This window comes from Pinus tabuliformis, chromosome 9 (assembly GCF_031772625.1).
Source record: "Pinus tabuliformis cultivar Carrire ecotype Pingquan chromosome 9, CPIR1, whole genome shotgun sequence".
In the NCBI taxonomy this organism is placed as follows: domain Eukaryota; kingdom Viridiplantae; phylum Streptophyta; class Pinopsida; order Pinales; family Pinaceae; genus Pinus; species Pinus tabuliformis.
The window spans coordinates 449,703,666-449,717,541 of NC_142307.1; the positions used below are offsets into that span (position 1 = coordinate 449,703,666).

A 13,876-nucleotide genomic window follows, 5' to 3' on the forward strand; every position below is an offset into this window, starting at 1 on the left:
TAGGCATATTATCATCATGGTATCTTCCATCCTTGGATACAAGACAAATGAACATGTGGATGAAGTCACTTTTTCATTCCTGTCCCTTTTCACCCTTAGTAAACCCCCCGACATCAAGTTTGATTATGCTCAGTTCAGTGCAGACAAAATGCATGAACAACTCATTAGATTGACCACTGAAAGGGTGTTTAAGTTTTTTGCAGTATTGTATTATTTGTTTTTACACTATCAAACTGATAAATTTCCAATGAAGATCATAAAATGTGATAGTAGAGGAAAAGAGAGGTTTGTGCTCTATTGGACACCTATTGGACACCTATTGTCCACTGTTACTAATTATAAGGACTTCATAGATTCCTTTACGCACCCAGTGATGAATATGTTGACAGGGACTATGCAACCTAGGATTAGTCCTTAGATCAAAAAGGTACTTCAGCTAGCCAAAAATAGTAAAATAGGTGACTGATACTTGTACCAGATTCACATGGAGACTAGAATATATGGCTGCCAGCTGGCTCCATATAAATTACCAAAGTATCTTCCCTTGTGATTTTTTTCCTTGGAATATTTTAGGTAGATCATCAACTCTGATGATGTCCACTTCGTGGCTGCAAGGAAGACCCAATTCAGAGTCTAAAGTGAACCGGGCCCCTTTATTTACAATAATAGACAAGTTGGGCCAAAGGCAAAAGATATGGTAGAAGATTTAAAATTTACCAAAAGATTTATGTGGTAGTACGACCCCCACAGAGTAAAAAACAAAATGAGAACTAGGCTCAAACTAGATCCTTATGCACACTATTTAGTGCATGGAATTTAAAGATATGCCAACCAAACTAAATGGCTGGAAAACAATTTATTCGATAGAGATAGCACCATTGTTGACATTGAAAATTCTCTATATGATATTGAGCAACATATTGACCTAAGTGACTTCCTGCAGGTCCTAGATCTAGGGCAAAGGATGGATGCTCCCTCTACATTGCAAACAACTTTGAATCAAGAAAAAAACCCAAAAAATAGAGAAGATACTTCCATTTCCCAAATGGAATTAGTGGACAAGCAAGCAGATCGAAGGAAGAGGAAAAAACTGAATCCTGTTTCTAAATAGGATTAACAGAGTGAGGCAGAAGGAACAGAATCAAAACCACAGTTAGAACCATGGCCAGACACAGCAAGTTAGAAATGAAAAGGCGCAAAGGAAACAAATGAACACAACACCTCTAACACAGTTGATAGAAAGAAAAAAGTCAGCAGAGGTTTCTTCCTTTGTCAGACCAGCTGACAAAGAAAAAACCATTAAGGATAGATATAAGGAGATTAAAGTGAGAAATGAAAAATTGAAAGCTGAGACATATGCTTAGCATATCAAACATTCATTTCCTAACCAGAGCAAACTAATATTTGCATTTGACATTGAGGAGGGAAAGATGCAAATGTCATATATGCATCCAACAGTGCCACAACCCAGATCTACAGTGGATTATAAGAAGGCCACATTTGAATTACTGAAAAGGACATCCATCCCATGGACCAAATAGAATTTCATAAACAAGATGGAGAAATGATATACTTCACCTTGACTGGTAAGGCCATGGATGTGTACAGATTACAGGAGTCCTTTAATAATACTATTGCACAGTTTAAACTCGAAAATGCCTCCTCGAGTGCTAAAGACACAGGGATCAAATCCTTAGAAGACCTGATCATTGAGCTGGGAAATGACCCAAAGGACACAAAGGCTACTGAGTATTTGATAAAAAAGAATAATGAAGACATTGTAGCCCTGAAAAAATAGCTCAAACTGCCTCAATAACAACACCCTCAAACAAAACAAGTCCTAGAGAGCCAAACTTCCTAGGAGGAAATGCTTGACTTAGTGTTGCAATTGAACACCGAGGTGAAATAAATGGAAAAAGAAATGGACAAGTTGACCAAACTGGCCAGCCTCTAGGAAAATTTAGTCATGATCATCCCAACTATCAGCACAGTAGTACCATCTACATTGGCTGATAAATTGGCTCCTACAACTCCATTGGCCACTGCATTACCTGCAATAGCACAATCTACTTCAGCGACAGGGTTGACCGCAATAGACTCTATAGGAGAATAATCTAATAGGTTGGCTAAGGAAATGGAGGAGATATCCCTCAAAGCTGTAGAAATGAGGAAACTAGAAGAGAGATTAAACAGTTTCGAGATAGACTATAAAATTGCTCAAATTATGAATAAGGAGGAACAACAAAAGGTTACAAGATTACAGAGAGGATAAAGAAACTAGAGAGAGAAATAACTCTAGGAGAGCCATTAGGACAAGCAAAAGAAAAATTGTCGATTCAAGTAACTTTTTAGCAGATTGACCTAGTTAAAGAGGCCACAGAGGCAATTCAAAAGGTGAAAACAGAGCTGGAAGATATGCCAGAAGAGGCAACTAGGATCATCAACTTTTTGAATTCCTAAAACAAATATGAACTGGAAGAATTGGATATTAGTGACACGAAAAGGACAATCCTAGAAGTAAGAAGAGTCCTTACTAAAAGGAATTTGATGCATAACTTTGAGGAAAACTGTTAGACTATGCAGATTTCTATTGATAGATTTAAATTCAAAATTGACACTTTGATACAGAAAGGTTCACCAAGTCCTTTTGTAATTAATGACAAATTGATGAAACAAGAGGACTACAACAAAAAGCTTAGGGAAGTGGCCAAAACTCAAGTCAACAATGCAACCATCCACAACACAACAAAACAGGGGATGCCCTCTGGTAAAGTCTTTTACCAAGCTTTGGAAAACTTGTTTTACCTCTAGCATGAGGTAAAACAAATGTTTTTAAATAAGCCCACATTTTTTAAATACAGAGAGGTTGATGAGGTCTTCAGAAAGTTGAGGAAAATTCAGTTACGAACTAAAAAGAGATGGGAAGAGCTCACTGACTTACTTTAATTCAAAGTAAGTCTAGCAATTAACATAGTTGGTAAAAACAAAAGAGGTAAAAGTAAGTGGGCAGTTGTCCCAGTCAAAGAGTATTAGTGAAAGAAGATAAGTCGAAGAGCATCAGAAGCCAGCTAAAATATCAATCATCTAAATATCAAAAGAAATTAGATATAATAGTGCCAGAAAGAAATCAATTAGAAAGGCGGCATTACCTTTTTAGGATTAGATATTTTTTCCCCAAAATAAATCCCAAGTTACTTTGGGATATTTTTTAAATAATTATGTATAAATACTTCATAATTCGAATTATGTAAGGTGGATTTTACTAGACATTTCTATAGGCTTTTTTATCAGAAGACCTAGAGGGTTATTGTATCATTTGGCGAGCCAGCAAGTTGGATTCGTAAATAAAGATAAGATATTTCAAAGGATTCATGTGTTGAGAGAATTTCAGAGAAGTATTCTTATGTGTTATTGTTATTTTTCTCAAGTTATTCATAAATATTTAATGTGTTTCTCAATCTAAATGTTATAACTGGAATAATACTTCAGATTTTGTTTAACTGCACTCTATCCTAACAGTTATACATTTAAATGTTTTTTGCTGATATCTAAGTTAAGGAATTCTTAATTATACAATATTTTCCAAATTATAAACAATAGAAAATCTAACAACACATGAATTTAAACATATACTAAGTAAGGTGTTTAAGGTTTCTTTAAAAAAAATTGAAGACATTTTTATTATACAATGCTTTTTTTGTAATTATAATTTATGAAAGAAAAAAAAAGTTTTATAATTTATGAAAGAAAAAAACGTTTACAATAAGATATTTAATATAACTTTTTGTAATATAATTTTATAAAATCCATACCTTATTTTGCTAACATATTGTAATATGTATGTAATATAATGAGAAGAGTTTTGTCATTATTCTCTTATATAATTATATAATTCTATTTCTTTAAAAAAAGTTTAAAGAAAAAATGTTTAAACAATTCTCAATAACATATTAAATAAATTTAATTATTTAAATTAATACATTCCACCTAAACACATAAACATTATACAAATTCCTATAATATTAATAACAACCAATTACATTACCCATATTACACATATACACTATCCAAATTCCTATAATATTAATGACAACCAACCACACACATAAGATTTCACAGTATCAATTAGTAGGAAACGTAGATTTCTTTATCCACTTGATTATGATTATGGGGTTTATGGAGGTTAAATTAATAAATATTGGGAAATTTGAATAATAAAAAATGTAGTGTGTTTTAAGTTTGTGATATTTTTCAACATAATTTTATATATTTGTAATTTTTTTAAATTATTTGAATTTCTTAATATTTATTAAAATAGCGTTTGTTATCTAGTAATATAGCATTTAATCATACAATAATCATAAAAATTATAATTTAAATGTTATTAACCATTAAGAAATATGTGTTTCTAAAATGTATAGGTTGATCTTAATCTTAAAACTATATTATTATCTTTATTCTATATATTTATAAATATTTTTAATGGGTTGTCTAAAACATGTTTTGGAAGTTTTGGTTGGAATTTGACAAATTTTTAAATAAAGAGGACAATAAAAGCAAGTCAAAAAACATACTATAAAGAAGGTCACAATGTCATTAGTTGTACGTGATAGCGATATGGACTTCAATTGCTCCACTTCCTTCTTCCTAATTGTAACATATGCAATATCTTTCATCTTGGCATAACGTTGAAAAGAAAAAGGTAGTGTAATGCGTAAACCATATATTGATCTCACTCTTGATATGACTGTCAAGGTAAGGCCTTACTGCTCTTTATTCCCAATATAAACTGACACTCGTTCTAAAGTCAATCCCTGTGACCTGTGGATTGTAAGAGCCCATGCCATATTCAAAGGAATTTGTTTTCAATTTCCTCTTATCACTAGTTTGATAGGGACAATGTTTACATTGTTTGCATCAAATGGAACACCAACATACTTATAAAAAACAATAGTTGTCAACATTGGAAGTTGAGGTGGCTTAGAGGTAGGTGAGTAAAATATATCCTTAACATATCGAAGTTCACCATTCACCAAGCTAGCTTCAACCCATAAATTATAGGTCAACATAACACGTTGACCACGACACAACAAAACTTCATGGTCCAATAATCATCAACACCACTGATTTCTAAATGCCTTGAATGCTCAACAACACATCGTGCAATTGGAGAATTTAATGATTTTAACATATGCCTATTATGGAAGGAGACCAAATTATTTGTTGGAAACATGTGAACTGCTGCATTAAATAAATCTCTTTCTCTAGGATTCAACCTCATATCAGCCCATGATATAAGAATGTCCCAATCTTCAAGAACGTGTTCTACATTTCATATGTTATTGAGGACTCTATGAAAACAAGATTGTTTCTCATTATTGCCTTGTTCACGAAAGATTGTGTCAAGAGTGACAACAATGTTGAATTTGTTCCACAATACTTTCCCTGCTATATTAGCTACATACAAAGGCTTATTTGTCATAGGAGGCAATTAGCCAAGGTCACCCACAAGGATTATGGATCTAACACCAAAAGCAAAATTATTTTTCTCTGAAAATGCTTCTCACAATCGAGCATCTATTTGCATAAACAACCTTGGTCCTAGAAAGCTCATCTCATCAATCAATATATATCTAACATGTCATATTTCTTCTTGGAATATTATAAGTGATTGCCCCTGTAGTGGCTGCATATGTTTAATTGGAATTTTTAGCGCTGAGTGTATTGTTTTTGCATGTATATTAAAAGCAACTATTCCTATTGGGGCAAGAAGAAGCAAAGGGCTTCTTCCATTACTTCATGAATTAGAAAGAGATTCAAAAATACAATGGATAAGGAAAGCTTCCCAGTGCCCGCAGTGCCCTGAATAATCATAAGAATACCTTCACGAATCTCATATTCAGCAAAGTGCCTTAAGACAATTTCAAAAGCAAGTCGTTTTTTTTTCGACAAAGAATTTGGAGATGCAAATTTTCTGTTTGAAAGGTCAACAATATCACCCCTTTATTTTTCATTCCTTATAAAATTAATAGCTTCTTCTGCAACATCATCAGAAATAGTTGTACTTTCCCAGTCAAAGGATATATCAAAGTCCCTTCATCCAAGGGTGTGAAGATCAGAAACATTCAAATCATTTGGTGGAACCAAGTAAGGGAAAATCTGCCATTCTTGAAAGTCATCTTCAAGATTCATTTCCTGGTTAGAAAAATCACCATCTTCTTCATCATCAATATTGTCTATAATTGATGGATTTCGATCAACATGCCATGATCGATATCGAAAATTCCTCCAATTTTCAATAATAATTTCCACTAAAAGTCCAATTTCTATAGGAATGTCACAAAATGGCTTGTACATGAGCAATTCTATCCTGCAAAAGATTTCAAATTCCTCTGAAGCCTCACTGGGAATAGAATAAAACCGTGGCCAAACCCGAACAATAGCATAAACATCTCTAGGCTTACATGGATCTTGTTTATGCCTGCTATCAAAATTCCAAGATCTTGTTGTTTCTATCAAAGATAGATGTTCAAGGAATGAAGGTCTCTTCTGATAATGTTGAACAAACATATTCTCATATGAACATTGCAAGTCGTACCTTGAGATTTTCCTAAAAACCTTTCTTTCAACATTTAAGGGAACAAATTTCCAACTACAAACAAGAAGAGGTAGTTTAAGAAACATATGGCATGTTTCTTGTGCTCGAATGTCACGGTCAACAATCGTTTCTACAAGAAACTTTCCATATGCACATAAAGCATGATCCTCAGAGCCAATAGAATTTGAAATTCTAGTTAACATATGATGATAACTTTCAAACCTTTTTCCTGATTTTGATGCATACTTAGCAATGTATTTCAACACATCATAGAGAGAAAGCACTGGCTGGCAATCAACATTTGCACACCACATTGTTAGAAGCTCAATGTTATGTACATTAAGCTTGTCATCATTTCTTGCTGGCTCATATTTTTTTCTTCCTTGATCATCTATGAACAATCTTGATTCATCACAAACATCCCATGGAGCATTGTACCGACATGTTATAATAGTGCTCTTTTCCCGCAAAAAAGAATCTACAGTACACTTTGTGTACCTTTGGACACGGTTTTACAAATTCTTCGTAATCATTATCAGGATTAGAAGAGAAAATCTTACCAGTATTCAATAGGCAAGGGTCATCATTGAGGCTTCATGGAACCATTATGTTGTGACGATGTATGTCATGCATATTCCATGCAGTTACATATTTGTCCTGTTAGACTCCGTCTTGTATGTCAGTGTGAGATTGATTCTTCTTCAAAACCCTATTTTGAAGAAGAAATCATTAAATGTATTTTTTAGAATATGTATCAAATTCTCCAGCTCTTCAAATGGCAGTGGTTTCATCAACTCCTATCCCTGCAGGCAGACAAAGAAAAAGCCTCTCATCATATCGATTTGCAATGATGCTGGTGACATGTGTCAATCCTGGCTGTGGACTTCAAAATATTTCCCAGGCGATTTGCTAAGACAGAAACGTATGGTACAGGATTAATGGATCTCGGGGTTGGATCTTTTGCAGTTGCAAATGCATTAGTTTCAAAACAGGCATGCAACATTGATTCGGTGTCCATGTTGGGGAATATGGTGTACACTGGAATTTCTTTTTCACTCTTGCAGCAGTGGCCATTGTGACATCAATAATCAATATTCATCCCCAATACTGTGGCTTCTTTGGATGTGCAATTCTCATAGTTTATCAAGCAGTCCTGTTGTGTGGATTAAATCGTTACCTCATTTCAGATCAGAGGGGTGCAAATATCATTAGTCTGAACAAAGAGGGCATCTTCAGTTTATTTGGATATTGGGGCTTATACCTTGTCAGTGTCAACTTAGGCTATCATCTCTTCTTCCTAAAGAAACCCATTAGTTCTAGAGTAGCTTCAATTGGAGGGAAATCAAGTATTGCAATCGAAGTTTGGCTGCTTGACGGTTTCCTTTGGGTGCTAACAATCGTTTTTGGATAAGTTTGTAGACGAAAATTTCTCGTCGCATGTGCAATTTGGCATATGTAACTTTTGTTCTGGCACAAAACTTTGAGGTTCTTGGGATGCTTATGCTCTCAGATTTGGTCCCCACAAGAAAATCATTGGTCCTTGAGGAAGTCTTTGATCAGAATGTGCTTGTGACTTTCCTCCTGGCAAATATATTAACGGGCCTTGTAAATGTGTCGATGACTACTATTTTTGTTTCTCCATTCCTAGCCTACTGCATTTTGCTTTTATATGCAGTGGTTTTGATTTCAGGGGTCGCTGTTCTCCAGGAATCTATGCTTTAGATTTGATTTGATGGACAGAGGAGATAGATCATAAAAGCCTGTGCGTGGGTGGCTCTCTTTCCTTTTTCTAGATCTTCTTTTCAAGTTCCATTGAGCGCTGAATGTTTCTGGTTATGTAGGGACAAAAGTATCCGCTGGTATCATCAGTGGATGTGAGCGCCCCAAATGCAAATGATGTAAACATTGGTTAATCTATTGTTTCAATTTTTGGTATTTCGGATACTTTGTGTCAAGGTGCATAGTACCTATGAAGGTTTGCCGGTGGAATCACAGTTATGGACAATTGCTTGTTTCATCTTGGAAACGATCCTGTAAAGATGATAAAGGATGTTAAGCGTGCAATAGATGATGGTGAAGAATGTCGGGTCTTTGGTGTTCTGGATGTTCAAAGGGTCGCTGGAAATTTCCACATTTCGGTGCATGGCTTGAATATTATTGTTGCTCAACAGATATTCAAGGGTGCAAATCATGTTAATGTGAGCCATGTAATTCATGATCTATCATTTAGGCTCAAATACCCTGGAATACACAATCCACTTGATGATACTGTCCGCATTCTTTGCGATGCAAGTGGCACCTTCAAATATTACATCAAGATTGTTCCCACTGAATACAGATATCTGTCAAAGGAAGTATTGCCAACAAATCAATTTTCTGTAACAAAATACTTTGTGGCAATGAAGGATTCTGACCGGAGCTGGCCAACTGTCTATTTTTTGTATGATCTTTCTACTATCACTGTTACCATCAAGGAGGAAAAGCGTAGTTTCACTCACTTTATTACGCGTCTTTGTGCTATTCTTGGGGGCACTTTTGCTCTGACAGGAATGCTGGATCGATGGATGTATCGTCTTATTGAAGCTGCAACTCGCAAATCTTCGAGTCTTGGAATATTCTGAGATTTTTCAATGGAGCAATTTTGACTGAGAATTCTAAACCCAATGACGTTCTTATCGAAGCTGGAAACAAATGGAAGATCGTGGAGTTTTTCATCTTTGTCATTTGACCCTTTTCTGGCTCATGAATATGGCCCACGAGCGCTATTCAAATGGAGCCAAAACAGTAGAAGATATAGGATTCGATTCCTATTTCAAGACTTCAGTTAATGATTCAATAGGATCTGCGCTCCATGTATCGGCCATCAGAGGATTTTTAGGGAGACGCTGTTTTATTTTAGAATAGAGGAAACGCTCTTTGCCATTTTTATAATTGCAGGTGAAACAGCGCCCCTGTTTTGGGGTCGATTTGTTTTTCCCTTAGCAGCATTTTATTTATTGTATTAAAAATTCATTTGTAAAAAGGAGGTGAGAGAGAAGGAGAGTTCTGAGAGCTGGTGAAGAACAGAGAGCTTCATTGTACAGCTGATTGACAAAGATTTTAATGAAAATACACAGCTCTGGCTTTTGAAATTCCTGTGGTATGAAATTTAACATTTGTCTTTTCCTATGTCTCATATGTAGCCTGTTATGTGTTCATGTCATTTCATAATCGTTTCCAATTGAACAAATGAAGTGTTAAGGTAGAATTCATAATTTATATGCTCTGCCTTTAAGTTTGTTCATATTTAATGTTTTCTTCTGTTTGACAAGGATTCATCTTCTATGCCCTTGTCAGCTCCTGAGCAGTCTTGCCATCGCCAATTTAATCTCAATTTGATGTTAAACTTTCTTGCCTACCTTGCCTCAGGGGATAATCTGTGTTTTTGATTACATTTCTCTATTCAAGCTGTTACTTTGCCCATGCAGCCCAGAAAAACCTCATCATTTTATTAAAAACTCTTTTTATCAATCAATAAAGTCATCTCAGCCCCTTTAGAAAACTTTTTGCTGAGATAGACTGGAGAGAGCCCTCTCCTGTCCTCGTAGGGCTAGCTACGAGGCTAAGTGGTTTGATGTTGCCTTGGAGTTTACCTTTTTCAGCCTGAGGTGAAATTTCAAGCGCTAACATATTGGCGACCATACTGGGGACAACAAATTGTTGATTGTCTTGTCCCAGTACATGAAATCAAGGTGCAGATCTGATGCTGATGGTGGACAGCAGTCAGACACATATGCAGGCTGAACCATTCACCTGGCGACTCCAACTCGATCCAGACATTCCAGCGCTCATTGATCCATTCATGCAATGGTGGGGTATGTGGCAAACCCTGCACTTTGTGAAGCTCTAAACGAAGTTAGAGAGTGGTTGGTGGATATTGAAATTAATGAAGAATTTTTCAGTGCCTTCTTTCAATGTTTGAAATCTTTGAAGTTTCATCTTGAAACTAAAACTGGTGCCTGTGAGTTAATTGTTGAAAGAATCGAAAAGGAGATTCAAGATTTAGATGAGCAGATCCAGTCATATGATTTCCAAGACCCTAAAAAGTTCTTGGAAATCCTTCCTCCATTAAAACAAGAAATCATAGAATTACCTATAGATGTTTACATTGATAATGTGCAGCTGGAAATATGTGTTGCAGAGTTGGGGCAGCTAACAGAGTCTGGCTTCCGTGATCCTATTGCGGCATACATGGATATGTTTTTCAGTTTGATTGACAGATCAGGCTGTCTTTTTCGTGACCAGGGTCATTACGTGCATGAAGGGCTGCCAGCAATTACATCTGTGTCCTCGTGGAAGCATTCTCAAGCGGCATCATTCTCAGGTTTACTTGAATGGTTAATCTGGCATTTCAGTATTACCTGATCTATTGTTTGTGCAGCAAAGTAGGGTAGCTTTTGTAAATAAATAAGCAGCCAAAGGGTAGCATTTTGTTCCAGTTTCATTACAGTTTTAGTGTGAGGTTTGCTGAGTCAGTTTTTCAGTCTTTTCAATCAAGTTTTAGTCCATAAATGAGTCGGAAGTCTCATGTTGTCTGTTGAAATAATGACTCCATCGCCCAATGGTTGAAAGCACTGGTCTGCTCTCCCATAGGTCTGAGGTTCTTGGCACCTCCAAGAAGCGGCAGCTGCCATCCCAAGTGGAGCCGATGTTAGACTCCGTCTTGTATGTCAGTGTGAGATTGATTCTTCTTCAAAACCCTGTTTTGAAGAAGAAATCATTAAATGTATTTTTTAGAATATGTATCAAATTCTCCAGCTCTTCAAATGGCAGTGGTTTCATCAACTCCTATCCCTGCAAGCAGACAAAGAAAAAGCCTCTCATCATATCGATTTGCAATGATGCTGGTGACATGTGTCAATCCTGGCTGTGGACTTCAAAATATTTCCCAGGCGATTTGCTAAGACAGAAACGTATGGTACAGGATTAATGGATCTCGGGGTTGGATCTTTTGCAGTTGCAAATGCATTAGTTTCAAAACAGGCACGCAACATTGATTCGGTGTCCATGTTGGGGAGTATGGTGTACACTGGAATTTCTTTTTCACTCTTGCAGCAGTGGCCATTGTGACATCAATAATCAATATTCATCCCCAATACTGTGGCTTCTTTAGATGTGCAATTCTCATATTTTATCAAGCAGTCCTATTGTGTGGATTAAATCGTTACCTCATTTCAGATCAGAGGGTGCAAATATCATTAGTCTGAACAAAGAGGGCATCTTCAGTTTATTTGGATATTGGGGCTTATACCTTGTCAGTGTCAACTTAGGCTATCATCTCTTCTTCCTAAAGAAACCCATTAGTTCTAGAGTAGCTTCAATTGGAGGGAAATCAAGTATTACAATCGAAGTTTGGCTGCCTGACGATTTCCTTTGGGTGCTAACAATCTTTTTTGGATAAGTTTGTAGACGAAAATTTCTCGTCGCATGTGCAATTTGGCATATGTAACTTTTGTTCTGGCACAAAAATTTGAGGTTCTGGGATGCTTATGCTCTCAGATTTGGTCCCCACAAGAAAATCATTGGTCCTTGAGGAAGTCTTTGATCAGAATGTGCTTGTGACTTTCTTCCTGGAAAATATATTAACGGGCCTTGTAAATGTGTCGATGACTACTGTTTTTGTTTCTCCATTCCTAGCCTACTGCATTTTGCTTTTATATGCAGTGGTTTTGATTTCAGGGGTCGCTGTTCTCCAGGAATCTGTGCTTTAGATTTGATTTGATGGACAGAGGAGATAGATCATAAAAGCCTGTGCGTGGGTGGCTCTCTTTCCTTTTTCTGGATCTTCTTTTCAAGTTCCATTGAGCGCTGAATGTTTCTGGTTATGTAGGGACAAAAGTATCCGCTGGTATCATCAGTGGACGTGAGCGCCCCAAATGCAAATGATGTAAACATTGGTTAATCTATTGTTTCAGTTTTTGGTATTTCGGATACTTTGTGTCAAGGTGCAGAGTACCTATGAAGGTTTGCAGGTGGAATCACAGTTATGGACAATTGCTTGTTTCGGCTTGGAAACGATCCTGTAAAGATGATAAAGGATGTTAAGCGTGCAATAGATGATGGTGAAGGATGTCGGGTCTTTGGTGTTCTGGATGTTCAAAGGGTCGCTGGAAATTTCCACATTTCGGTGCATGGCTTGAATATTATTGTTGCTCAACAGATATTCGAGGGTGCAAATCATGTTAATGTGAGCCATGTAATTCATGATCTATCATTTAGGCTCAAATACCCTGGAATACACAATCCACTTGATGATACTGTCCACATTCTTCGCGATGCAAGTGGCACCTTCAAATATTACATCAAGATTGTTCCCACTGAATACAGATATCTGTCAAAGGAAGTATTGCCAACAAATCAATTTTCTGTAACAGAATACTTTGTGGCAATGAAGGATTCTGACCGGAGCTGGCCAGCTGTCTATTTTTTGTATGATCTTTCTCCTATCACTGTTACCATCAGGGAGGAAAAGCGTAGTTTCACTCACTTTATTACGCGTCTTTGTGCTGTTCTTGGGGGCACTTTTGCTCTGACAGGAATGCTGGATCGATGGATGTATCGTCTTATTGAAGTTGCAACTCGCAAATCTTCGAGTCTTGGAATATTCTGAGATTTTTCAATGGAGCAATTTTGACTGAGAATTCTAAACCCAGTGACGTTCTTATCGAAGCTGGAAACAAATGGAAGATCGTGGAGTTTTTCATCTTTGTCATTTGACCCTTTTCTGGCTCATGAATATGGCCCACGAGCGCTATTCAAACGGAGCCAAAACAACAGAAGATATAGGATTCGATTCCTATTTCAAGACTTCAGTTAATGATTCAACAGGATCTGCGCTCCATGTATCGGCCATCAGAGGATTTTTAGGGAGACGCTGTTTTATTTTAGAATAGAGGAAATGCTCTTTGCCATTTTTATAATTGCAGGTGAAACAGTGCCCCTATTTTGGGGTCGATTTGTTTTTCCCTTAGCAGCATTTTATTTATTGTATTAAAAATTCATTTGTAAAAAGGAGGTGAGAGAGAAGGAGAGTTCTGAGAGCTGGTGAAGAACAGAGAGCTTCATTGTACAGCTGATTGACAGAGGTTTTAATGAAAATACACAGCTCTGGCTTTTGAGATTCCTGTGGTATGAAATTTAACATTTGTCTTTTCCTATGTCTCATATGTAGCCTGGTATGTGTTCATGTCATTTCATAATCGTTTCCAATTGAACAAATGAAGTGTTAAGGTAGAATTC

General features: G+C 36.4%; 1 protein-coding gene and 3 pseudogenes across 1 annotated transcript; all 4 read left to right on the forward strand.

Moving 5' to 3' along the window:
- Positions 1-7,373: 7,373 nt before the first annotated feature.
- LOC149149134 (uncharacterized protein At4g17910 pseudogene) lies at positions 7,374-8,511 on the forward strand (annotated as a pseudogene).
- An 84-nt stretch (positions 8,512-8,595) lies between these two features.
- On the forward strand, positions 8,596-9,289 carry LOC149149135 (uncharacterized). The gene has a single exon (XM_089442395.1). The coding sequence runs from the start codon at positions 8,596-8,598 to the stop codon at positions 9,217-9,219; it is 624 nt and encodes a 207-aa protein (XP_089298521.1). The 3' UTR covers positions 9,220-9,289.
- Positions 9,290-11,403: 2,114 nt separating this feature from the next.
- On the forward strand, positions 11,404-12,539 carry LOC149149136 (uncharacterized protein At4g17910 pseudogene; annotated as a pseudogene).
- Positions 12,540-12,623: 84 nt separating this feature from the next.
- On the forward strand, positions 12,624-13,325 carry LOC149149137 (uncharacterized; annotated as a pseudogene).
- Positions 13,326-13,876: the final 551 nt, after the last annotated feature.